The sequence below is a fragment of the Capricornis sumatraensis genome, chromosome 14, assembly GCF_032405125.1.
Source record: "Capricornis sumatraensis isolate serow.1 chromosome 14, serow.2, whole genome shotgun sequence".
Lineage (NCBI taxonomy): Eukaryota > Metazoa > Chordata > Mammalia > Artiodactyla > Bovidae > Capricornis > Capricornis sumatraensis.
This window is the reverse complement of record NC_091082.1, coordinates 74,612,588-74,638,877: the sequence shown is the minus strand read 5'-3', so window position 1 is coordinate 74,638,877 and position 26,290 is coordinate 74,612,588. Positions and strand designations below refer to the sequence as shown.

Genomic DNA, 26,290 nt, shown 5'->3' with positions numbered 1-26,290 from the left:
GAAAAAAAGTTTCTACAGAAATGGGAGCTGATTAATTTTCTAAGGTATGTGATAATACATGGCTGTAGAACAAGTTTTAAAGTTGTTCAGTTAACCGCAACTCACCTCAAGTAACACAGTTTGACAAGCCCACTCACTGATCAGTGTCAGCCCCACCCTTCTAAAAGTCAGCCAATCAGAAACACTCATCTAAAAAACTGCTTGGAATTTAAGTTCCTTCTAATAGAAGGAGACAGATTTAAAAGTTTACCTGATAGAGATTGTCCTTAACTAAAACAATGATGGAAACAGGAAATAGATTCAAGAGCATAATCCATAAACCAGGGTACAATCCATACACATCAATAGCTGGCTAGCCAAGGAAGATTAGGGTAAGGAGTGGGCAAAGAGTTGAGATAATGCTATTTTATACCCTGGATTATGGGCAGAAAGTTGAATAGTAGTGTTATTAGGGCAGGGAGAAAACAAATTTCTAGCCAGCTAATAATTAAATCTTTTCTAGACCAACATTGAAAACTGAAACAAAACTTTTGTCATGATTTTACTCGATTTTTGTTATATCTCATGTTCAGTTTATGTTGCTTTTTATGTATCTACATAGTGATTTCTAGCAGATTTGAGAAATGTGAGGCATAGGTCAGGAGAGCTGGAAGCTATTATTTATAAATCATATTTATATAAATCACATAATATGAATCCCATGATTTATATTATTGCTAAGTTCTTGACAACTGATATTTTGAAAATATTTTCATATATGAGAATTTCTTTATCAGTTTTATTTTCAAACTGTTTTCCTACTTTCTTTTTGTTTATTCTTCCTTCTTCCTGTTTTCTTTCCATCATTGCAGTTCAAGCAAGGTAACTTTAAAGGTCATCTTAAATTAATTTTTGTCTATTTAGTTCCCCACAGGTTGCTGGTGTTCCTAGATTCCGGTTTGGGCCACCTGAAGATATGCCACAAACGAGTTCTAGTCACTCTGATCTTGGGCAACTTGCTTCTCAAGGAGGTAAATAGCTAAATAAAAGCTTAGCTCTCTTGGATTTGCATGTATTTGGTAATAAACTGTTCTGACATAATTTTTTTTAAGTATTAATAAAAAAAAACATATCTAAATAATTCTTATCATAATTTATGGAAAAAGGTATAATATATTTAATACTTACTAAGCACTGTCTTAGATATAAGTGTTCCCAACAAAATTTTCAGTTCTTTGGGCATAATGACTAACTTTTACATCTGTATCTCTTTTGGCTCCTAGTATAGTATCGGGAATATTTGTTGCGCCCGTAAATATACCTGGGTACTACCATCCATTTTAAAGTTGTTGGAAGGAATGCAGCATATTTTTTTCGCTTGATGTTTAACATTCCAGTTAAGTTTATAAAACTAGTTTGATATTTTCCATTAACATTAAAAATAAAAAATGTTTAAAAATATGTGGAATAAAATGATATCTAAATTAAGTAATAGCATTTGGTTACTTGGACATGAATTAGGCTATTTCTGGAATTAATTACCTTTTAATCATTGGTTGCCATTCATAGAACACACTATTTCTGGGAAGCTGTTACGGTATTTTGTAAATGAATAGGAATGCATACTGGTCTAATAATAAGCCCAGAACAGAAGAATAGTCTGCAGCCCTGATGTAAGTCATGAAATTCATCTGAGTCCCTGGGTGGTTTAGGATATTAGGTCTAATACTGTTTGCCTCTATCAATATGAAATTGTGAGTTGACTTCAGAGGAATTCAAAGTTTAAATGTGGCTTTATTATAGTACTTCTAAGACTTGGAAGTGAGATCTAAGCTTAGATTGGAATGCTACCACTTTACTAGTAACTTGGGAAAATTAATTAACTTCTTTGGAATTCAGTTTCTTTAGCAAAAAAGACTAATAATAAGCTTGCAGTTTTGGTGAAGAGTATATTCAAACAGTACGTAGTTCCTAGGTGGCTACTCAATAAAGTTAGCTTTTATGAAACTATGAGAGCACTTCAGCTGGTCTTTTTTAGGGTACTTAAGTTAGTGTTGTTTCCATGGTGACTCATTGGTAAAGAATCCATCTGCCAATAAAGGAGACACAGGTTTGATCCTTGGGTTGGGAAGATCCCCTGGAGAGGAAATGGCAACCCACTCCAGCATTGTTGTCTGGGAAATCGTGGGCTACAGTCCATAGGGTTGCAAAGAGTCAGACACAACTGAGCAACTAAACAACAACAAGTTAGTGTTAGCTTTAAGGATACATTTAAATTGTATTTACATTTTTGGGGGATTGACCTTTGCTTAATGGGCTAATTGTGGGCTTCAGCAGAGTTATGTGTTTCCACTGACTAGTTTTCTTTCTTTTCGATATCTAGGATGTGGACAGTATTTTGTCTTTTCAATCATTAATGTTCAAAATTGTCTTTAGGTTTGGGAATGTATGAAACACCCCTTTTTCTAGCTCATGAAGAGGAGTCGGGTGGCCGAAGTGTTCCTACTACTCCTCTGCAAGTAGCAGCCCCAGGTAGGTATCAAAGGCGGATCAGTAGATTATGTTTTATTGGTGAAATGGAAACCTGTGATTAAAAATTTAAGGAAACCAGAAAGCTAAAGTTTTCATTGCTCTTCTGGTCTTTTCATTTTCAAGTGACCGTATTTACTGAGAGCACCACCTCCGATGCCTCAGAGCATGCTTCTCAGTCTGTTCCAATGGTGACAACATCCACTGGTACTTTATCCACAACAAACGAAACAGCAACAGGTGATGATGGAGATGAAGTATTTGTGGAGGCAGAATCTGAAGGGTAAATGTTTACCTTGTAATTTTTGCATGCTTATACTTGTCAGACTTTTACATTTTTTTGTTCTTTCCTTAAGCTAGAAAGAAACGGTCTCTTGAACTATATTTTCAGTGGCATCCTTTTATAAAAATAAACCAAGCCATATATTTTGGAAAGCCAATTTTTGCACAAAATATTATATTTTAAGACTTTATATATTATTATTACAGAAGAGAGATAACTTTTTAAATGGTTATATCCTTGAAAATTGCATATGATGCATTCTAGGACAAAGTATTCTCTAAAATCACTGGTCCTCTTCCACTAATGTAGCTGCTTGAACTTTTCCCTAAGAAAGAAGTCTTTCTGTGAAAATTAGGAAATGTTAGGAAATGACTCACTTTTCCATTTAGTGGTGGACTCTCAAGCAAACCTCACCTATTTTTTATTTATGTGCATTTAGAATTTGGTCTGAAACACTGACTTCTTAAAAATTAGAAATCTTCAAGACCTGACTTAACACATCAGTTATAAACAAAGTTTAAAAAGAAGCATTTCACAACAAATCATCTGAATTTTTTTTAAACCAAAGGAGGTGGAACAGTTTAATAGAAAGAACTCACTAGACAGTGCTTTGGCGAAGTTTAACTTTCAAAGAGGAACCTGATTCTTTATAAAATAAAAATGTTAGACTGCTTCGTAGTCAAAAGCATAGCTAGAAGTAGAACCCAGATTCCTAGCTAGTGCTCAAGTATTGTTTTATTTAGCAACATTTTGTTAGTGTAATTAACAGCCCAACCCTAGTAGATATATAAGAAAAAATAAAGTCTACTGATACACCTCTAACTCGGTGCTGCTTAATTTGAGAAAGTTACACACCCTGCTGAAAATACTAGCTGCCTTTAATTCCATACCATGTATGCAAGTCACTTTATATGTGTCATTTTTAATCTACACAGTATCAGAAAGTTTTGTCTCCATTTTACAAATGATTTTGAACATGTTAAAATAACTTGCTTAGACTGTACTTCTCTAGTTTTCAACTGTAGCAGAGTTATAAGAGGTTCAGTTCAGTTCAGTTCAGTTGCTCAGTCGTGTCCAATTCTTTGTGACCCCGTGGACTACAGCACGCCAGGCTTCCCTGTCCATCACCAACTCCCGGAGCTTGCTCAAATTCATGTCCGTCGAGTCAGTGATGCCATCCAACCATCTTATCTTTTGTGGTCCTCTTCACCTCCTGCCTTCAGTCTTCCTAGCATCAGGGTCCTTTCCAGTGAGTCGTTCTTCACATCAGGTGGCCAAAGTATTGGATTTTATTTCACCATCAGTCCTTCCAATGAATATTCAGGACTGATTTCCTTTAGGATTGGTTTGATCTCCTTACTGACCAGGGTACTCTCAAAAGTCTTCTCCAACACCGCAGTTCAAAAGTATCTATTCTTCAGCGCTCAGCTTTCCAACTTTGAAATCTATACACGACTACTGGAAAAACCATAGCTTTGACTAGACAGACCTTTGTTGGCAAAGTAATATTTCTGCTTTTTAATATGCTGTATAGGTTGATCATAGCTTTTCTTCCAAGGAGCAAGCGTCTTTTAATTTTATGGCTGCAGTCACCATCTGCAGTGATTTTGGAGTCTAAGGAAATAAAGTCTGTCACTGTTTCCCTTGTTTCCCCATCTGTTTGCTGTAAAGTGATGGGACCAGATGCCATGGTCTTTCTTTTTTGAATGTTGAGTTTTAAGGCAACTTTTTCACTCTCCTCTTTCACTTTCATCAGGAGGCTCTTTAGTTCTTCTTTGCTTGCAGCCATAAGGGTGGTGTCATCTGCATATCTGAGGTTATTGATATTTCTCCTGGCAATCTTGATTCTAGCTTGTGCTTCATCCAGCCGGGCATTTCGCATGATGTAATCTGCATATAAGTTAAATAAGTAGGGTGACAGTGTACAGCCTTGATCTTTCAGGTACATGGTTATATGGACTGAAGTTTGCATGTGATAAAAACAGGAGCACATATAAGTTATTCTTATACTCTTAATCTTCCTCACTTGTTTTTTGATGTGCTTTCTTGAATGGAAGAGAGAGATGAACTTACAGCTTTGAGCCAGGAATTCACCTACCCTAGCCTCATCTGGCGGAGAAGGCAATGGCACCCCACTCCAGTACTCTTGCCTGGAAAATACCATGGATGGAGGAGCCTGGTGGGCTGCAGTCCATGGGGTCGCTGAGAGTTGGATACAACTGAGCGATATCACTTTCACTTTTCACTTTCATGCATTGGAGAAGGAAATGGCAACCCACTCCAGTGTTCTCGCCTGGAGAATCCCAGGAACGGCGGAGCCTGGTGGGCTGCCGTCTATGGGGTCGCACAGAGTCGGACACGACTAAAGTGACATGGCAGCAGCAGTAGCAGCCTCATCTGGGCTAGAGCCCATGGTGAAACAGTGGTATATTATTAATAGTTGGAACTGTTGTGGGTTATTTTAGTATCTAGTTTTGTTGAAAGTTGTTTTGCAGTTTATCAAAACCCAGATACTATTATCTACCATGAACATCAAGAATGTGAACATCTTTTGTTTAAAAAAAAAAACAGCAAAAAAGAGGAAAAAATAAAATTGGAGTATGTCCTAGTGAGAAAAGAAGTGAGGGAAAAGGAACTTGAGCTGTCTTTTCCTCTGCCTTTTAAATATATGGTTACTGTTGTTAGAGTCTGAAATTTTGAGTTGGAGGGGACCTCTGGGTTATCTAAATGATAGACTAAATCAAAGAAAAGTTTGGGAACAATTTAGGATACATGCTAGGATCAGTTTTGTATTTTCTAATGAATTTTTGTTTTCCTCTCTTAGTATTAGTTCAGAAGCAGGCCTCGAAATTGATAGCCAGCAGGAAGAAGAGCCTGTTCAGGCCTCTGATGAGTCAGATCTTCCTTCCACCAGCCAGGACCCTCCTTCCAGTTCTTCTGTAGGTAAGTCCCTGCTCCAGACTGCAACATAGCTTTTACACATCAGTCTTATTTTCAGAAGACACTGTTCTGTTAGTAACAGTTGATAATTCTTTTTTCCTTGACTTTTAAAATGCTTCATTTGAAAGGAAATTTTTACTTTATTAAAAAGAACTTTTAATTTATATTAAAGGGAATTGGTTGTATCAAAAGTGCCATAGGGGCTGGAGGGATGGATTATTGGGAGGGACGCTAAAGAGTAGTCTCCAGGCCTCTTGCCTATATTTAAACCAGAGCAGTTCCTTTTTTATTTCTTCTAACTGATAAGTTCTGCATGAGATTTGGTATATAGAGTTGAGGGTTGGGAGGCCTGTTGCTTAAAAAGAAATTGAAATTGACTGGTGTAAATAGTTTTATACTTTGGTTTTTCACATTTTTGAAGTTAACTTTGGAAAGGGCTATGGATCTTTCTTGCAATACAGATTATTTCTGCAGTTCCTTTTAAAAAATAATTAATACTTATTGGGCACTTAGTTTGTATCAGACAGTATTCTAAGCCTTTTACCTGTATTTATTCATTTAATTCTCATACCACCCAGCGTGGTAAGCACATATCTCCATTTCATAGAAATGGGAACTGAGTCACAAAAAGATTGAATAATTTCCTTCAAAGTCACACAATAATGGCCAAGCCAGGATGCAAACTCAAGAAGTTTGACTAGAGACTCCACTCTTAAGTGGTACGCTGAGATAGCTTATTTATCTCAGAGTTTTTAGCTAGGGAATTTCTTTTATTATTAAAGAAATATATCCTCAGTCACCCACTCTTAATTATTTCATTTTAAATTGTTTATAGCAGTAATCTTCAAAGTCTGTCATGGAACCTTCAGGTTTTATGGAAGACCTGCTCAGTTACTACTTTTTTCAGTCTTTTTTTGGCTGTCTCAAGACCTCTTCTCCGTTGCTGCTGCTTTTCTGTAACACATTAACCCATTACCTAATATGCCCAGATTCAGATTCTGTATCTGTCTTTTAACAGCTAGTAACTTTAAATCTCTGCTCACTTCATTGTGAAATATGGACATTCATAACTCATCTTGCAATCAGGATTAGAAATAATGTATGTAAATTATATAACTCAGTGCTTTGCACACAGTAAGGCTCAAATTGTAGCTGTCATAATTATTATCAATATGATAATTCATATCATTATGAATAATATAATAATTGAAGTTCTATGCCCCCAGTCATATTCTGCTGTCCCATGAGAATTGTCTTTCCTCCACGGGAGGGCACAAGTTATATCTTACCAGAGCTTGCATAAGAAAATACGGTTCTTGTTCCCTTTTACAGTATAATATGAAATGAGGGTGTTAACACTAATCCTACCCCTCTGAGCAGTCATCCGTGTGGTCAGCAAATATTTAAGTGTCTGCCAAGTGCCAGGCAGTTTTACATAAGCGTTACTAAAGAAAGTGATATTTAAGGAAAAACCTGAAGGTAAGGGAGCAAATCTGTGCAGCTCTTCAGGGGAAGGTGTTCCAGGATGAGAAAAAGAGTAGATGCAGAGTCCATAAGGCAACAGTGTGCTATGTTTAGGATCAGCAAAGAGGCCTGTGTGGCTGAAACATAATCTGGACAGAGAGAGAATAGCAGGAGATAATGGCGTGGGGGAGGATAGATCTTGTAGCCCATTGTCATTTCTTCGGCTCTCGTGGATATAGCAGGCTTTTGGAGGGCTTCAGACAGTGTGGTGACATGATCTGACTGAACTTGGTATCACTTTGGCTGCTGTGTAGAGAAGAGACTGAAAGTGAGTAATCGGCAGCAACAAAGAGAAAGTTTGGAGAATATTGCAGTAATTGAAGGTAAAGACAATGATGTTTTAGACAGGACAGTGGAATCAAGATTGTGAGGAGTCAGATTCAGGATATAGATTAAAATTAGAGCTTACAGGATTTGCTAATGCTTGGATTGGGGATGTCTGGAAAAGGGAGGAGTCAGATATGACTGGTGGTATATTGCAATGGACTGTTTTTCCCTTTATATTCCCCAGCCCCTTTCTCAGTGTCTGCTGTGTGGATAGGAGCCAAGTAAATATTTATTATTAAATCATAAGAGTTGGGTGAAATGAATGAAAAAGTCAAAAACAATGTTTAAAAATTTTTTTAACTTTTTACCTTTTTGTTTGTTAAATGTCCCTTATTAAAAAAACAACAATATTTAAATACAGAAAGCAATGGGCACCTCTGCATTCTATCCATGCATTCACTTAGTAATTAGTTTTTGTCATTTTAACTGCTTTCTTGTTTATTAACTTGCTTTCCTGTATATTAATGCTTTTCTTAGATACTAGCAGTAGTCAGCCGAAGCCTTTCAGACGAGTAAGACTTCAGACGACATTGAGACAAGGTGTCCGTGGTCGCCAGTTTAACAGACAGAGAGGTAAATTTCTAATATACTGATCACGTGATAGGATGTGCAGTAGTATTAAATGGAATGAGTTTTCTAATCCTTAAGCTTCCAATGTGTATTTATTTGACTTTTTTTGTTTGTTCTTTAAAATACTCCAGGGGCTGATTAAATAATTATACGTTGAGCTTGTTATGTTTACTAATCTATAAGCTGCTTGTAGACAGGTTTGTGTACCATAGGTGTATAATGAATATGTGCTTATATTTTATTCTTACTCATTTCTTCCTTGAATTCAGGGTAAGATCTGGAAAAGCTAAAATGTTATAGTGCTGTGTAATCACTTGTTACATCTCTGCCTTTTGTTGTTAAACCTTTTATACAGAAGAATAAGGATTTGTGATCTGTTTAGTCACAAAAGAAAAGTAAAAAAGAAAAATGTAAAATTTTAATATCTTTGTTTTCTAGTTTAACTGTTAGAGATTGCATTCATGTTATAAAACATTAATCTAATTGTAATGATTTCCACTGAAGATGTAAAATACCTAACATGGTTTTGTGTCTATATGCTTAGACACTTGATCTTGAAAATTTTTATAATGAATTAGGGTAAGTGAATACTCTAGTTTTAAGCTAACTTCTTAAAATACTCTAGTTTGAGCTAACTTTGAAGGATGCATTCCGTTTTTTTCTTTTTTTCTCTTACAGGTGTGAGCCATGCAATGGGAGGGAGAGGAGGAATAAATAGAGGAAATATTAATTAAATGTTCTGTAAACTATAATAACTGTGAATAAGATTACCAGATCTGTTTCAGTGTAATGACTGTCAAGCTTAAAAACACTTTTGTATTTAAGTTGGTGTGCTTATCTCAACATTCTTTATTAATAAAATGTATTTCAGTGTCAACATTGATCATTCGTTTCTTCATTTTAATTAGTTGGCTCTTCCTTCGCCCATCAGTCTAAGGACACTTGTACCAAGTATTGGATAAGGTCTGCCCAGAACGAGTAGTAATGGCTCTTGCTCTCCTACTTGGCACGTCGATGTTATAGTATTGATCTAAAAAGAGGAAGGATCACTTTTTCAATTAAAAAGAAAATAAAACACTTAAAAGTAGTTTCTATTTAGTGTTATGCTGAAAGAGAGTATCATTTTAATATAAGAAATGTATTAATTTCAACTTTCTGACAAAAAACCAGCTGCCTAGGCAGACTGACCTTTCACCATCTTTGATTAAAATTGTATTTAATTCTGCTTTTTCAGTGTAGGAATTTGAGAAAACCAAGTTAGTTTAAAAAATGATAATTTGCTTGAATTTTATTCTTTAAAAAAATACATTCTGATGTCATTTATATAGGCAGAATAGCTTATATTTTCATGACTTTTTCAAAGAAAAATACCCCAGGTAATATAATTAATAAAATTCGTTTCTCAGGAACTTCCTTTTGATCTTCAGACTGTGTAATTATATAAATCAATATAACTTTATAGTAAGTAAGGCCTCTGTTAAATGCCACTGATAATAAAAGTAAAATAATTTTTCATTAGCAGTTTTAACTCAGTTTAGTGGATGTTTTATTATACTAGGCTTTAATCTCATGAAGGATAGGGCAGAAATGAATTGTAATCCATTCAGTGTAATTGAAAATAAACCAATAATCTAAGCTTTCTCTTCAGAATAATTAGAGTAAGTGATAGAATTTAACTTCTCACCTTTGGTCACCATTGAACACTTGGTTTTGCTTTGATTTTATTCATGTTGCAGAGATAATAACTTACCTTTAGAAAAGGCATAGTAATCATAGCCATCGGGTTTTCTGACGTTGGGCAGTGATATTGCTGAAGTAACCACGTTTGGAAGTCCTCTCCACAGTGTGCTCACTTTAACTTCGTTGTGGAGGAAGCCTGTAGATGACATTGTCAATGTGTTAGATTGAACGGCAGTGTACTGTATTGGAAAGAGCAGTTGTTGAGTCACACAGACGTGGGTTTTAACCATAGTTTGGGAGTAGCTCTGTTACCTTGGGTGAGTTAACTTCAGTGCCTCAACTTTTGCTGTCTCTCATAGGATACAAATATCTACCTTTTAGGACTATTTTGAGGGTTATAGATTTGAGCTTAATGTTCTTAGTTAATGGTATTTATTATAATTAATAAGCCTGAATAAATTGTCTTTCTTATCCACAAAGAAAAATACAGTATTGATCTTTGGTCATTCACTGAGGCAAATTGATGTTTTACATTAATAAGTTTAAAGTATTAGAGTTATTTGGCCAGAATTTATATTTAATAATCAATGCTATATTACATCTACTTCATGTATAAGAATTAACACAGTAAAAAATATTACCTTTGTCTTGATAAGGGACTCTGACAGGTGAGTAGTGAATCCTGATGGTGTGTATTTGAGAAGGTCCTATAGCACGTTCAGATCGACGTCTCCTAACCTGTGCTGTTTCTCCATACACAGAATAGTTTATAGCAGGCCTTCTTCCAGTACACTTTTGGGTGGGTTCTTGTTTGTAAGTGTACTGCTGAACGCTGCCACCTATGATGAATTAGAAAATCACGTATATCATGAAAATTAATTTTAATGCCCAAAAGAGGTGGAAAGAGCTTTTTACAAAGTAGAGAAAACAGTGGATGTTTTTTATACAGTATAGTCCAGACATTAATAATGGTTATTAGTCATAAGGCCAACACACTGCATAGTTTAGCTTTGTTTGAAAATAAATACCATTCTTTATGTAAATATCCTAAAAACTCATGAAATTGTGATTTGAATGTCAAGAAAGCAAAACGCTTCTTACTGCCCTTAATTTATTTTTTAATTGAAAATATTTGATTTTAGACATTAAAGCTATTTGTTGACAGTAATCCCAGTAAGAAATGAAAATATTTAAGAAATTTTCCTGTCAGATCTCTCCTTAAAAGTTTTTTTAATTTTGTTAATTATGTAACACATACCTCTCTTGAAAAAATACACAGATTCAGGTCTGTTCTTGTATTGAGCTATTGAGAGAGCCGCCACTATTTTCCCATTTAGTCCTCCAAATCCTTTGGAGATTAGTTTGGGATATCCTGCATCTTTTATGTCGTTGGTGAAACGCCAGTACTGAGAACCCTGATCATTAAAAAGAGGAAATGATGTGAACAGCTTTTTTAAAAGGTTATAAAGTGAGTGGGGGGAAGATTAGAAACTCATTATTAGATTTAGGTATTGAGAGAAAGTTTTACCTTAGTTAATAATTTGAATAGTTTGACAAGGTTACCAAATTAACTTATCAAATTTTAATGGTAGTTTGTTTAAGTATGGAGACCTTCTGAAATGGAAGTTAAACTGATTTATGTTTTCATAATAAAAAGTAACTGTTTGCTGATTTCTCTCACAAAGATATTTTTCTTACCTTAAAGAAGAACGTTTTTCCCTCACAGTTGCATCTAGTAAAAACTGTATCAATGGGGGAGGGAATGCCCCAAACTTCAGTAATTCTCCGAGGTGGAGGTGGTGGACTGAATGGAGTCAACATCCAGAAATAATGACCTAAAATTGAAAGTGATCATCAGCCTACAAGCAGAATGAAGACTGAAACCTACCCCAGAAGAAATCAAAATCAAGTCTTAAAAATAGTTATCATAAACAGATGAAATGTGTTGACAAGCATTCTATGATGGTTAGAATTGTGAGTACTAAATGCTGATGACAGTATTTGAACATTTCTGAGAGTGGATGTTTCTCAAGTCTGAAATTTAGCCTGACAAAATTTTTAGTTTCCCAGTTTTCTAGAAAGGGCCTTCTAGCTTTGATTTACAGAAAGTCACTTAATCTCTCAATTTCTTTATCTCTTAGAATTAAGTAGTTATAATTGAATAACTTAGTTGTGTTTGTTACTTTGTTCCCAGGTGGCTTAGATGGTCAGCAATCTGTGCAATGTCAGAGACCCAGGTTTGATCCCTGGGTCAGGAAGTTCCCCTGGAGAAGGGAATGGCAACCCACTCCAGTATTCTTGCCTGGAAAATCCCATGGACAGAGGAGCCTGGTGGGCTACAGTCCATGGGGTTGCAAAGAGTCAGACACAACTGAGCAACTAAATTACTTTCACTATGTCTAACTTTTTTAATCCAATACTTGAGTATTTACCCTCAAGTCCTTATAATTTATGTGAGGTAAGTTTATCAGTCAGGTTTCCCTCCAGGAAGCTCAATTCAGATTTGTACTCCCATGATTCGTTCTCATGAATTCCAAGAACAAAACGAGCAGAAAAAGAAATGTGTACAAAACTCACCTCGAAATGCAACTAATGTCCCATTACGCAAAGTAGTCAGTCCATCTACTGGCCTACCATTGCATAAATTAGTTTCATCTGAAACAAATTAACACAAATTAAGCCAACATAAAAATGAGAAGAGGGTTCCGCTCTTTTCAAATGTTCCCATTAGGTTCTCTTTCCTCTGTTCACCCTTTCCTAAGCTCGTGAAGAGTACATGTTTGAGGTACATGCATTTCAGAAAAAGTGTTACATGTTAAAAGAGTGATACTATTCATAGTTTTACTTAAAGGTGATATTACTCAAAAAAGTATATAAACATACATTATGAATTGAAATGGGTCAGGGTACCTGATCTTCATGTAAACTTGATAGGTATTAGATGTTCAGTGTCAATGTCAAATTCTGTTTCTTAGTTCTGATTGCCCTGTGGAATTGGTTTGGCAAAAAGTATTGCAGATTCTTGTACCCCTAGGTTATTATTTGATTTTCCAAATACCAAATAAACTTATTTGATTACCTCTCAGCTTACATGTAGAGAAGATGTAAAACTTCACAAGTTAAGTTCAGGGTTCTAAATATGTATCAGTAGAATAACACCAAATCAGGGCATTCTGGTTCAGAAAGATTTAACATTGCCAATTTTAAACATGAAAGTAACTGATTGATATTACCTGAAAACATGGGGTTGAAGCCGAAGCCTTGACCGTGTCCTCTCACTATGATTTCAGTGCCTGGAATAACTATAGGAGTTAGCACAGGGGGCCTGAAAATCACGTGAGGTTTTTCTCCTTCAGCAGCATCTCCATCCTCATTCTTGGGGTTTACCTCAATTATTTCTGAGTTGGGGGTTGGGGTAGAGCTGGTGGTGGTTTGGAGCATGGCTTTTGGTAAAGAGGTAGGAGTCGGTTCAGGCATTACTGATGTCATCTTCGGGGGTGTTGGCGTAGTCTTTGGTTTTCTCACTCTAGGTGTTGGCTTTTTGGTCGAAGTGGGCTTTTTGGGTGCTTTGGTTGGTTTCTGCGGTTTAGGAGTTGTCACTTGAGAATTGGTAGCTGTGCCTTTCGGTACAGCTGTGGTTTTTTCAGGTTTGTTCGCAGTCTTTTTGGTCGTCGTCTTTGTGGCAGTCGTTACTTTAGGTGCAAGAGTTGTTTTAGGAGTAATTTTGGATGACGTGGTCTGTTTGGTTGTGGTAGATGTTACACCTGTGGTTGTACTTGGTGTTTTGGATTCAGTAGTCTTTTCTGTTTTAGTTGCTGCCTCTGTTACAGTCTTAGCTACAGCTGTTGTAATTTCAGGTGTAGAATGTATGTCTTTTTCTGTGGACTTGTCTTTAACTGTTGTACTCATTTCAGGTTTGTTCACTTTAGGAGCCTTGATTGTGGGTACTGCAGGTTCCTTGGGACTCTTTTCGAGAGCCTTTGGTGTGGGTTCTATAGGAGGCTGAGGAGTTGATTCAGCAGGGCTCTTCGGAGTAGTGGCAGGCTGCATGGTGGTAGTTGAAGTAGAGGCCTTTGAGGTGGTTGGAGCAGGTATATCAGGAGAACTTGGAGCAGGTGTCTCAGGAGAATTTGGAGTGGGCTCCTTGGGTTTAGCAGGAGCTGGCTCCTTGGGGCTGGTGGGTGCAGGCTCCTTGGGGATGGTAGGAGCAGGCTCCTTGGAGGCAGTAGTGGGAGCAGGCTCCTTGGGGGTGATGGGAGCAGGCTCCTTGGGGCTGGTGAGAGCAGGCTCCTTGGGAGTGGTGGTGGGAGCAGGCTCCTTGGGGGTGATGGGAGCAGGCTCCTTGGGGGTGGGTGCAGGCTCCTTGGAGGTGGTGGGAGCAGGCTCCTTGGTGGTGGTAGTGGGTGCAGGCTCCTTGGGGCTGGTGGGTGCAGGCTCCTCGGGGATGGTGGGAGCAGGCTTCTTGGGGGTGGTGGGAGCAGGCTCCTTGGGGGTGGTGGTGGGAGCAGGCTCCTTGGGGGCAGTTGGTGCAGGCTTCTTGGGGGCAGTTGGTGCAGGCTCCTTGGGGGTGGTGGGAGCAGGCTCCTTGGGGGAAGTTGGTGCAGGCTCCTTGGGGGTGGTAGTGGGTGCAGGCTCCTTGGGGGTGGTGGGAGCAGGCTCCTTCGGGGTAGTTGGTATAGGCTCCTTGGGGGTGGTGGGAGCAGGCTCCTTGGGGGTGGTAGTGGGAGCAGGCTCCTTGGTGGTGGGTGCAGGCTCCTCGGTGTTGGGAGCAGGCTCCTTGGGGGTGGTTGGTGCAGGCTCCTTGGTGGTGGTGGTGGCAGCAGGCTCCTTGGGAGTGGTGGTGAGAGCAGGCTCCTTGGGGGTGGTGGGTGCAGTCTCCTTGGGGGTGGTGGGTGCAGGCTCCTTGGTGGTGGTGGTGGGAGCAGGCTCCTTGGTGGTGGTGGTGGGAGCAGGCTCCTTGGTGGTGGTGGTGGGAGCAGGCTCCTTGGTGGTGGTGGTGGGAGCAGGCTCCTTGGTGGTGGTGGTGGTGGGAGCAGGCTCCTTGGTGGTGGTGGTGGGAGCAGGCTCCTTGGTGGTGGTGGTGGGAGCAGGCTCCTTGGTGGTGGTGGTGGGAGCAGGCTCCTTGGTGGTGGTGGTGGGAGCAGGCTCCTTGGGGGTGGTGGTGGGAGCAGGCTCCTTGGTGGTGGTGGTGGGAGCAGGCTCCTTGGTGGTGGTGGTGGGAGCAGGCTCCTTGGTGGTGGTGGTGGGAGCAGGCTCCTTGGTGGTGGTGGTGGGAGCAGGCTCCTTGGTGGTGGTGGTGGGAGCAGGCTCCTTGGTGGTGGTGGTGGGAGCAGGCTCCTTGGTGGTGGTGGTGGGAGCAGGCTCCTTGGTGGTGGTGGTGGGAGCAGGCTCCTTGGTGGTGGTGGTGGGAGCAGGCTTCTTGGTGGTGGTGGGAGCAGGCTCCTTGGGGGTGGTGGGTGCAGTCTCCTTGGTGGTGGTGGTGGGAGCAGGCTCCTTGGTGGTGGTGGTGGTGGGAGCAGGCTCCTTGGTGGTGGTGGTGGGAGCAGGCTCCTTGGTGGTGGTGGTGGGAGCAGGCTCCTTGGGGGTGGTGGGTGCAGTCTCCTTGGGGGTGGTGGGTGCAGGCTCCTTGGTGGTGGTGGTGGGAGCAGGCTCCTTGGTGGTGGTGGTGGTGGGAGCAGGCTCCTTGGTGGTGGTGGTGGGAGCAGGCTCCTTGGGGGTGGTGGGTGCAGTCTCCTTGGGGGTGGTGGGTGCAGGCTCCTTGGTGGTGGGAGTAGGCTTCTTGGGGGTGGTGGGTGTAGGGGATCTGGTTATAGTTTTAGCTTTAGGTGTAGATGTAGCAGGAGCTTCAGGTGTGGGTGCAAGACCTTTAGTAGATGTATTCTCTGCAGTTCGTGTCTCTTTAGCTGAAGTTGTCTTCTCTTTTGCGCTAGTGGAAGTCTGTTTGCTTGTCGTAGAAGTCTCTTTAGTTTCAACTGTTGTCTCTCTGACTGTCGAAGGTATCTCTTTAGTTGTGTCAGAATTAGGTGGAAGACTGGGCTTAGGAAGTGTTGGTTTTACTGTTGTAATCTTGGGAGTCGTGGTAACTTTATTACGTTGAGTGGTGGGAATGTTAGGAGTTGGGGTGAGCTTGAAATCACCATTATCCAGTCCACTTCCACCTTCATCTATAACTGGTGGTTCTGGGGTAGGTTTATTTTTAGGAGTTCTTTTCTTCTTATCTTTTACTAGAGAAAAAAAAAATATTTTTTTATTTTTGTGACATAAAGATGCCATCCTTATCATTGACTGGCTGTGTATATCTAGGCAAATTGCTAATCTCTAACATGTCTATTGATTTACTGTAAAATGGTAAATACTATTTTACTGGACTATTTTAGGGAATGAATGAGATAAGGGATGAAAAATATAAAATTCAATACAATTAATACATGGAAGCAAGTGGCAACTTGGAAATTGTTATTATGATCGATAACACTAAGTCAACTCTCATATCAATGTTCTTTGCCCTCACTTTCTTAGCTCTTCTTATTCCTTATTGCTCATTGCTCCTTTACTGGAAACCTAGTTCCAGCATCTTTAGACCCACTGAACCAATTCCCTCAGAAACCTCTATAACTGCATCAAGAAATCTGTTCCAGTCACCCCCAAGCTTCCAGCTTAGCCCTGCTTCCATGCACATGGCTTTGAACTTCCTTCTTTTCTCTGTCCATCTAAACTCAGCAGTCTCAGGGGATACAGAGAGGGAGATTAGGATACCATGGCAGCAAAAGGACCCTATTTAACAGGACTTCCCGTAGCAGCCACCCCACGGGTGAACCACAGAACCCAAGAGGCACACCACTTAGATGAGTTCTGTTTCTCAAACAATTCTATTAATGCTCAGAGATTAAATATCTTGCTATTCAGCTAGAAAGAAGGCTTCGGGGGAAATAACCACCCAGGAAATAGAATTCTTCAAAACTCCAGTATCCAAAATCTGCCATTTCCTGGAGAATAAGAATATCTTTTAGAAATTTAGGAAATATTTTTAAAAAGCAGAACAAACGAAATTTCTCTTTCGGAGGTAATCGCCAATTCTGTAGTATGTCCTTTACTACAGAAAAATCAGATATGACATAATTAGAAAAATAATAAGATCCATAAAATGTGAATAAGAATAATATTGCCTTTCAGGAATATATGAGAATTTAATGGTTTAAAGTTTCAAACTACTTAAGGAAGAATATAAATGTTCGTTATAGGGAAGGAGAAATGAAACCGCAAGATAGAAGAGAGAGAAATGCTATCAGGTAGAGGGGAACTGAAATAGAAAACCATTAGCAATCATCTCTGATGCCATCCTATGGTTCTCCAGTTGCTGCTCTCGTCTTCTTTGGCTTTACAGAGTGATGTCTTAGCTGCTTGGCTCTAATTTCCTATAGGAAATTTTCATGAATATCTTTTAATATTTATGAAGTTACACCCCCCCTCAATATTGAAATGTCCTCAAATCATTCTCCCACACACATTACTTTTAGATAATTATTGTTCACATGGCATTGATATAGTCATTGATCTTTATCAATGCTCAAACCTTTGGGTTTCTTCTTTAATTCTCTATTATCAGCTGAATTTTTGGAAGACTTGATTTTCCGAATAGTTGAAGAGGAAGAGGAAGAGGAGGAGGAAGACTCTTGATTTTCAGAAACAGAATGTTCTATAAATCAAATAAAAAGGTTGATCACACCAACTGTGATTTAAAGCAAAAAAGAACTGCCAGTCCAAATACAACAAAAAATGCTGTTAATTGATCTACAAATGCCATATTCTGCTTTTGTTTTATCAGTAAAATGAGCAACTCCTCTTGTAAATGTCAGTTAAAAGCAAGGCACCTGATCTTGTCACAGATACTAGAGTGTAACTATTCAATATATAACTTTCACTCAGCTTTCTTATATCCCACCGAATCAAATCGTTATACAAAGAAAATCATGGGCTCTTTTTAAAACAATAAGTCTTGTTTCTTCTGATTATTTTAATCTAGTCCTGTACAGTTTGGTAAATAAGAAAAATAACTTTGGCTTGAACTTTGACTTAAACAAAAAGTGTGAGGAGCCTTTAATGACTCCGAAGATCACCTTATTCTATGAAGAGTTCATAGAAGTAATCCACCTACAGGTTGTTTCATCTTAGAAACAACCTTTTGTTACATCTGTCATCTTCCTACCTTCTGTTATTTCCTCTGATTCTATAACTTTCTTAGTCTTCTTCTTGTTTGGTGATTTGGGTGAACGTTTGGTTGTTGATTTGATGGTCTGAGATGCTCCTGGAGGTGGAGGTGCAGTCTTTGGAGGTGGTGGTGGTGTGGGGTTATGCACTGAGGCCAAGCAAGACAGGTCGGTTAATATCTTGTTCACATTCATCAGCAATTCTTAACTGTGAAAGGCACAGATGCCATCTGGCTTCAAGAGTAGATGCTGGTGAAAACCAGTGCAGGCAAGCTCTTAGCCCAGCACTAACTACTCCAAATTAATGAATTCTGAGAATGCATTACTATTAAATAAAAAAAAAAAAAAACCGATTCTCAAATCACTGTAAATTATGAGTTGGAGCAAAGGCTCAGGAGTCAGAAGACCTGAATTCCAATTCTAGACCTGCAAAGCTCTGCTGTTGACCTTGGGCAAATGGGCAAGCCCTCTTGAATCACCCTGCCTGCAAACTGACATGTTTTCTCCTAGATAATTTCCAGAGGTGTTTGCCTGCCTAAAAAATGCTTAACTCTGTGCGCAGCATCCTTTATTCCAGCCTTCTGTGATACAAAAATAATCCCTGCATGTGGTTGACAGATATGCTCTCAAGAAGAAAAATATAAAAATTACATTTTCCTGTTGTCATATTCATTGAAATCGAATGATACCAATTTACCTTTTTTCTTTTTTTTAATTACAAAAGTTCTACATGAATATTTACCCCTGGAAGAATTTCACACTTTCATATTATGCTTTCCTCAAAATGCATTGCCCTTATCCAAGATAAAATAGCTTAATGGTTTGGCATGTATCTTTAACCTTGTATTGCCCCTACTCTTTGCCCCTTCTTATGCCTAGAGGAGAAGACATGGAACATGTTTTGACCATTAGGAACCAGGAGAAAAGAAGAGGGACTTCTGAAAGATAAGAAAGCAGAGAACAGGGAGAGAGGAGGCCCCATGGGTGGGGGAGAGTGGTGATAAATCCTGCTACTCTTACCGAACTTCTCCTCCAAACTGTTTTTGTAATTTCCATGAACTGACGACCACAATGTTCCCGCTTTCTTCTCCCCTCCCAAAAATGTCAGGTACCACAACTTGAGAAAATTTTTTTCACATTCTAACGATCTTGAGCAAACTATTTAACCTCTTGGACTGTTTTCTCATCCACATTCAGAGGTGCTTGACTGCTTCAATTCTTGAACTGTTAGGACTTTTAGACATACAGATGCCTATAAGCAGTATCTTTAGCAATCTTAAAACGACTAAATGGTGAGTTGCAAGATAGTTTGGGTGTTTTTGTTTTTTTTTTAAAGAAAATGCTGAAGCTCTAATGGATGCCTCTATTTTCACTTGGACCCTGACCATCTCTGTGAATTCTGTGAATGAAGCACTACCTTCATCAATCTTTTTTCATTGAGTTTTACATACACATCAAGTAATCTGACCCACCACTTGGTAGCGTAAACTATTGCCTTTATTAATATGGTTCTCTCAATGATTGATCATTCTCTAATCATCTTCCCTCCCGATCCATCCTCTGCCCAAAATAAATTCTTAGTTTTTTGTCTCACAGCCAAAACAATTATCAGAGTGATGAGTGAATAAGAAGGTCATCTCACAGGTCCATCTGAAAGCTGCAGGAACTCTGCACTTGGAGATTTTAGTTACAAGGGTGTTGTCTCCGTTATTTTTGGAATGCTTTCCAATGAAAACAGTGAAGAGTTAAGAAATGTTCCTCCACTATGCTGATTAATAGTTTTCCACCCTATTTCTTCACTGTTTGAAAGAAGCAAAAGATGCACCCTTGTTTAAATAAAATGATAAGATTATGCAAGCAGTACTTATTTTCACTTTTACTCTACAGATATTTTAACAGAGTAGGATTTAAGAGAAAACACTTGGTTAAAAAAAAGGAATCAATTATTTAAATACGTTTTTATAAATATTTTTTCTTTTGGCAAATTTAGAGGGTTTTATTAAGCTCTCAGAGTACTCCTTCAGGACCTATAATCAGAGAAGAGGATTTAAAATGGAACTACCTTTTTTTATTGACCCCTTCATATACAGACATTTAGATAGAGACTTGAGACTGAAGAGAGGAGAGAGGAACACAGTAGACACTTAACTTCTTGGTCTGCTGATCAATTTAGTGCTTTAAACTGACTCCTAAATTTACTAGTTCAGAGAAGTAAACTCTGTCCTCAGATATACACTCAAGAACACTGAGAGCAAAAGCACAGATAGTTCAAAGGACAGTTGACTTTTTGAGGTCAGCACAATGGGGTTAGACAGGAAATCATCAAATGAGCTGGATACTGTTGATTTAACCTGCAGTTGAACCACACCTAGAAGAGAAAAGCATGGATAATCGGCCCCTATCTCTGTCTCTCTTGTGCTCCTGGAACCTGGCTGAGCCAGGGAGTGATAGGAAGAAGTGTTCTTTCTTTAATTCATCGCGGTGAAACAAAGAGCTTACATGTTAGTAAAACCAAGACCTGAGATGGACCATGTGTTAGACATTATCTGTGGCGCTAGGGTAGGTGCACAGATCTGGCTGTACTGAGAAGCACTGACGGTAATGGGATGCTTACCTGCTTCACAAAAAGTGCCATAATCGGAACAGCACTTGCCATACTTCTTACAGTCTGAGTCGCAGTCACACTCCCTCCCTCTTGCAAAGGATTCGAAGCAGCGGCCTTTACAGGAAAGCTCTACCCAGAGCAAAGCAAAACATTATGGGTTATTGGATGTGCGGTCCATCATGCCTATGTATTGATTAACCATTTTCCACCTTATAGCTGACTAGAGCTTTAAAAGTGCATAGCTAAGTCTTCTTTGGCATTTGGGAAATGGTTGGTTTCCCAAATGAAGACAGTTGAAGTCAAGAAAGAAATCTGGAGACTTAGGGAAACTTTTCTTGCCCTTCATGGCTCCAAGAGACATCCCAATGCTGTCTGAGTCATTTCATGCATGGACAATGGAAAACTGAGAAATGTCTAAAGAGGTAAGCATCCTTCGTATGAATTCCCCCATCCTCTCCTCACACCATTACTTTCCAAATGGATTTTTTAAATTGCTCATACATATTTTATAACGATATATCCTAAAGAGTTGACTTAAATAGGTAACTAGTTAGGCTCAAAAATTATTCAGAATGCACAGACCTTTATTATGACAAACTGGCATGGTATAGAGCTGAAAGATGTCAGCCCAATCCTTTGGTTTGGACTATATAAGAGAAGTCTGCTTGTTTTCCCCAAAAGCCTTGGTTAAAGCCACAGTGATTTACACAGACATATTTGAAATAATTACCTTACACAACAAATAAGTTGTACAACAATATATTTACCAACTTCACATGCAAATTCTAAAGCAGACATAACTTGGAGCCACCTTAATAATTTTCATAAATATGAAGTTTTTGCACATTAACAACAAAATGGTCAAAAATATCTTTTAAGTGAAGTATCATAATTTAAATTACACCCTTTGGTTTTAACTGAAATTCATCATTAAATATTCATTATTAAACCCTGTAAAGTGCCTTTTTTCAGGTAACCTAGAAACATAGTAATATCAAAAAGTTAAACAGTAAGCAAAATTATTTTATTTCCATGAACTTCTTTGATGAAGCTATTGAAGGGCTCCATCACTAAGTAATTACCTCTCTGGTTAATAGCAAAGAATTACTACTGTTTACTTAATGACTCCTGAGTCACAATATTAAGTCTCTATTTAAAACAAGACATGATACTTGGCACTAGTCAATAGCCTTGTGCCAGTGACAGGTTTCCAGGTTCCCCTTAGCCTCCCGCTATGGTCGCAGCTTTGACGTCATCTTCAGGCACAGCAGCACACTGCACAGCACACACATTTAGGCAAGGGAAGGGAGAAAGGCACTTCAGCACAAAGACGCGGAACAGTCTGACAACAGCATTGCACGTGGTGCAAGGGGACTCACAGGACATGAGCTTGACAGAGACACCAGCTCTCAGGACTTACCCACAGTGCATTCTTTCTTGAAGTCAGGGCAGCACTCCATGTAGTGTTGACAGTTATAATCACAGTTGCAGGTGGCATCTCTAGAATACCCTTCCCCACATCTCCCCGCACAGCTTGATAAATCTAAAATCATACAATACTAGCGTAAACATGGCCAAATGACTTTATATAAAGAAGAGGTCCAAGGAGAAGGACTAAGCCTCTTGGTGATGGAGAGTTTTATCCATTGGAAAAGGTTGGGAATGATGGTTTGTGATGGGTCCCAGTGACCTTTGCTTCGTCCTAGGTGACCTTGACCATGCCTTTTAGTCATTACTAGACTGAAAACATAAATACACCTTTGAAAACCAGGCTGAGTAATGGCGTTGCACAAAGAGGGTGCTCTTCCTGGGGGAGGGCAGCTACAATTCTACTAATGCTGCCATTTACCGAGCATCTCTGTGCTGGTCACTGAGTCACGCGTTATCTCTAGTGCTCCTGAAACGCTGCCAGGAGAATTTCAGTACTCTCCTTTTTAGAAATAAGAAAGCTGAAACTCAGAAATTTTAGGAACTTGTTTAAGGGCACCCAGTTAGTTAATAGTTTCAGCACATATGTATTACAGTCAGTGAACACATATCAGTCATTCATATCGACCTCTTTCCCTCTTAGAAATATCCTGATTTGTATACTAAATTGTATGGTCATCCTAAGGAAACAGCCCATCTAGAATTTGAACCCTGATATATCTGAATCCAAAACTCGAACTTTCCCCACCCGATCACATCGCCTCTCATTCCTGATGATGCATTTACAGCAAGCTGGCTATGCTTGCTGTAAATTTTCCTCTACTCCTGCTCCTTTCGCTGGTGGGGATAACTGGGGTCTATAAATGTGGGGAGAAGTCAGAGGCCTTCAACCACTGCTAAAGAGAGTACAAAATAGGTAATTCTTGAAAAGCATCTGAGCATAAATATAAAAGTCATGAACAGAATTATTTTAGATAAAAGCATAATTATCCTTACATATATTTTTTAAATCATTTGGAAACACCGTGAAAACCTGCCTGAGAAATAACCACAGAAATGTAACAACTGAATCCATCCATGGAATAGAGACTGGCAGGTGCAATGTTCTGAATCCACAGAGGGATGTTGAAGCACTGAAAAAATCTCGAAATAATGAATCCAGGAAAATTAAAGTCTTACTATGCAAGTAAAACAGTGAACATTAGGACAACTTTCAGAACTTTTTACATACATATGTGTACAGTGCATACAAAAATGCTTATCATATATAGTGTATGTATATAAATACATATATTATATATACAGAAAAAAGAATGGGAAGAGATTGAGAAGGCAAGAAAAGCAGACAAGGCAACATCAAAAGGTTATTCTTTTACAACCAGCAGATTTCTGAAATAGGAAGTCAATTATTTTTATAGGAAAAACTCATTTCCATAGATTTAATGAATGTCCTAGTTTTATTAATTTGAACAACTAGTTTTAAAATCATTTAATTAAAGGAGTAAAATTTTTTGTGACCCACCAATAGTATTATAAAGGGGAAGTGACTTAGGAAATGCACCTGTGTTATGAACCTTGTAATATTATTCTGAGAGAGCAGAAGAACTTGGAGACACCAGAGTACTCATCATTCCTGATTAAATATTTATATTTGCTCTCATGAATTTTTCCACCTTACCTAAGTGATTCTGAAACTATGTCCATGCAGGCAGGTATCTCACATGCTCAGTTGATTTAATCATTTTACTGAAAGTGTCTACCTTATAAAAGTAATTTTGTCATAAAAGTTATGTACCTTGATTTTTCTTCTGTCATATTTTGCTTATCAAAGGAAAAAAAGGGAAGCAAAAATCCAAAGCTTGGTGTTATTGTTAAGTAATCTATTTTATGATGCTAGAGAATTCTGTTAAGGTGATTACACTGCACGTACCTTAACATTTTCTAAAAATGAATAATAAGAACTGTTTTTACAGGACTGTTTCTGGAGGGCTGTGAATGGTTCAGTGTTGTAAAATGACATTCACACCTGTATAAATTCCTATCTGAATAAATAGTCCTTGAAAGAAGAAGGCACACTTTCAAGATTACTAAAATGCCCTTTGAAACGTAAATATTCACTGTAGTATATTTATATCAAGATGATGCCAACATAAGCTATCAATAATTTATTTGATATAAAAGATTAGTTGAATTTGTAAACATGTAGGAAGAATCATATGCTGTTTAAATATTGTTCATTTTGGTTAGTTTGATGAGATATCATTCCAACATAGTTTTATTGTGTGTCTGTGTTTTTTAAACCTTTGGGAGAACCATAGAAACAATAAGTACAAAAACTACTCTATTGAAAAGCGCAAAACTCTACAAAGATTTCATAATATAAAATGCTTATAAATATGCTACACATTCTTTACTTTTAAGGTTTTACTATACATTAGAGTCAGACAAGTATCATTTTTAGAAAGTTATTTCTTTTGTTGTCATAAAAGTCAGAACTGAGCAATTAGCAATCTCTGTCAAATAAAAGTATTTTTGACAGTTAAGGTACCTTGAGAAGAAGCTTGCTGAATCAAGAAAACAGAAAGCAGCAGCAAGTAAATGGGAAGTATTTTCCACTCCATGGCTGTTTTCAGGTACTGAGCCCTCGCTGGAAAGAAAATAAAAGTATTAGAAAACTCCTCTTGGATCTCACCACTAATTTATGCTTGTATTAGAGCATCTCAATAATTTCAAAATTCAATTTAATGATAAAAAACTTTCCCATTCTTAAAGCAAGACATTTAAAAGTAACCAGCCTTAATTCATTGTAAATACTTGACCATTAGATTTAATCTTATACAGAGAAAAATATCATCAAATCACCATCTCAATCATGTTACTGACCATTTTAATACTTTAGAATCTCCCAAATAGAAAAAAAGACATCTTAAAACTCTATTCAAATTATAGCATGTACTTAAAGTACAAGATTTAAATCCTATATTGAAGGGAAAAAATAAGTAACCAGCTTAAGTAAAATTTAATTTAACAGAGTTATCATTCCAACATTCTCTTAACTCTCAATATAAACTCATAAGCTTCCAGCAGGTGTATTGCATAAATGTGATTCTTTTCTAAACTCTCCAACTACTATCCCTATAAATCTTTTCAAGCACCTTTAATAAAGTATATCCTTATTGAGCTGAAAACATATAATTCCATGAAGCAAGTTAACTGTGACACTTACCCGTAAAAGGAGAGATGAATTTCTCCCATGTCCCATAAGTCTTATATATCAGAGCAAATGTTAGGATGAACCAATTAGTCCAAAGGTTAGACAAAATCAACAGTGACAACCTATGAAATCAAACTTTCCTCATTTCTTGGAACAGGTCCCACCCGACCAGACTTAAGTAACATCTGGAAAACACTTCCGTTAATAAAAATGACTACTACAAATAAATTTAGATTTATTGGCCCAAACACACTTCTAATTTCGAAGTGAAGTGAACAAATTGTTCTGAGATGGTAAATTGCTTGGCAGGCTTTGACTAGTGCAATAACTTTAAAATAGTCAAATGCTGGTATCATTTCTTTTTTTTTCCTTTTTCCAGTTAACCCAGCAAAGAGTGTTTTTGAAACTTTATCTAGTTTCAGCTTGTGGCATAAGTTTTCTGAACTTATACATTCAAATGTTTAATTCTTTTCTTGAGTATTTTCATTTTCACTGAGCACAGAAAATATGCTATCAGTTACCTATTAGGTGGATGATTTTCACTGTGGATTTTATATCTTCCTTTACTATGTAAAAACCTGCTTAAAAACTATATTGATGTCTCCCTTAACACCTTTATTTAAGCCCAGTAATATTTGGAAAAGGTCTTTTTACTTATTCATGTAGCTTCCTTGTCACAGAGAAAATGTGAACCATCAGCTTCCCAGAGTTGGGTCAGCTAGCTCAAGGTTTTACCCGGTTTGATAGGAAATGTTCCTGTTCAAGGGCTTCCCAGGTGGCGCTAGTGGTAAAAGAATACACCTTCCAATGCAGGAGACTCAAGAGATATGGGTTCGATCCCTGGGTTGGAAAGATCCCCTGGAGAAGAGAATGGCAACGCACACCAGTATTCTTGCCTGAAGAATCCCATGGACAGAGGAGCCTGGCGGCCTGCAGTCCATGGGGTCACAAAGAGTCGGACCCCACTGAAATGACTGAGCATGCACGCATGTTCCTGTTCAAGT

General features: G+C 38.3%; 2 protein-coding genes across 2 annotated transcripts in view; one reads left to right on the top strand and one right to left on the bottom strand.

Moving 5' to 3' along the window:
* TPR (translocated promoter region, nuclear basket protein) overlaps positions 1 to 9,022 on the top strand; it is a 62,814-nt gene extending 53,792 nt beyond the window's left edge. Inside the window, exons 46-51 of the mRNA XM_068986292.1 lie at positions 904 to 1,010; positions 2,416 to 2,511; positions 2,635 to 2,791; positions 5,616 to 5,734; positions 8,060 to 8,155; positions 8,831 to 9,022. Of these exons, the coding sequence (XP_068842393.1) occupies positions 904 to 1,010; positions 2,416 to 2,511; positions 2,635 to 2,791; positions 5,616 to 5,734; positions 8,060 to 8,155; positions 8,831 to 8,886 (631 nt within the window). The 3' untranslated portion in view covers positions 8,887 to 9,022. The remainder of the gene's footprint in view (positions 1 to 903; positions 1,011 to 2,415; positions 2,512 to 2,634; positions 2,792 to 5,615; positions 5,735 to 8,059; positions 8,156 to 8,830) is intronic.
* On the bottom strand, positions 8,736 to 25,406 carry PRG4 (proteoglycan 4). Its single transcript, XM_068985788.1, has 12 exons — positions 25,299 to 25,406; positions 24,621 to 24,719; positions 22,065 to 22,187; positions 20,654 to 20,773; positions 15,218 to 16,056; positions 13,066 to 14,788; positions 12,410 to 12,487; positions 11,531 to 11,667; positions 11,091 to 11,247; positions 10,474 to 10,671; positions 9,903 to 10,028; positions 8,736 to 9,182 (listed from the first exon to the last, which is right to left on the bottom strand). Exons 2-12 carry the CDS (start codon positions 24,691 to 24,693, stop codon positions 9,085 to 9,087), a joined length of 3,672 nt encoding a protein of 1,223 aa, XP_068841889.1. The 5' UTR covers positions 24,694 to 24,719; positions 25,299 to 25,406; the 3' UTR covers positions 8,736 to 9,084.
* Positions 25,407 to 26,290: the final 884 nt, after the last annotated feature.

What these genes read in the sequence shown, in the direction of transcription:
- PRG4 (XM_068985788.1), bottom strand. Translation starts at nt 24,693, where the DNA reads ATGGAGTGGAAAATACTTCCCATTTACTTGCTGCTGCTTTCTGTTTTC. An exon ending in CAAGAAAGAATGCACTGTGG is followed by an intron (nt 20,774 to 22,064) that starts GTAAGTCCTGAG and finishes TGCTCTGGGTAG; the next exon opens with AGCTTTCCTGTAAAGGCCGC. An exon ending in CTTCAACCCCATGTTTTCAG is followed by an intron (nt 12,488 to 13,065) that starts GTAATATCAATC and finishes AATTTGTTTCAG; the next exon opens with ATGAAACTAATTTATGCAAT.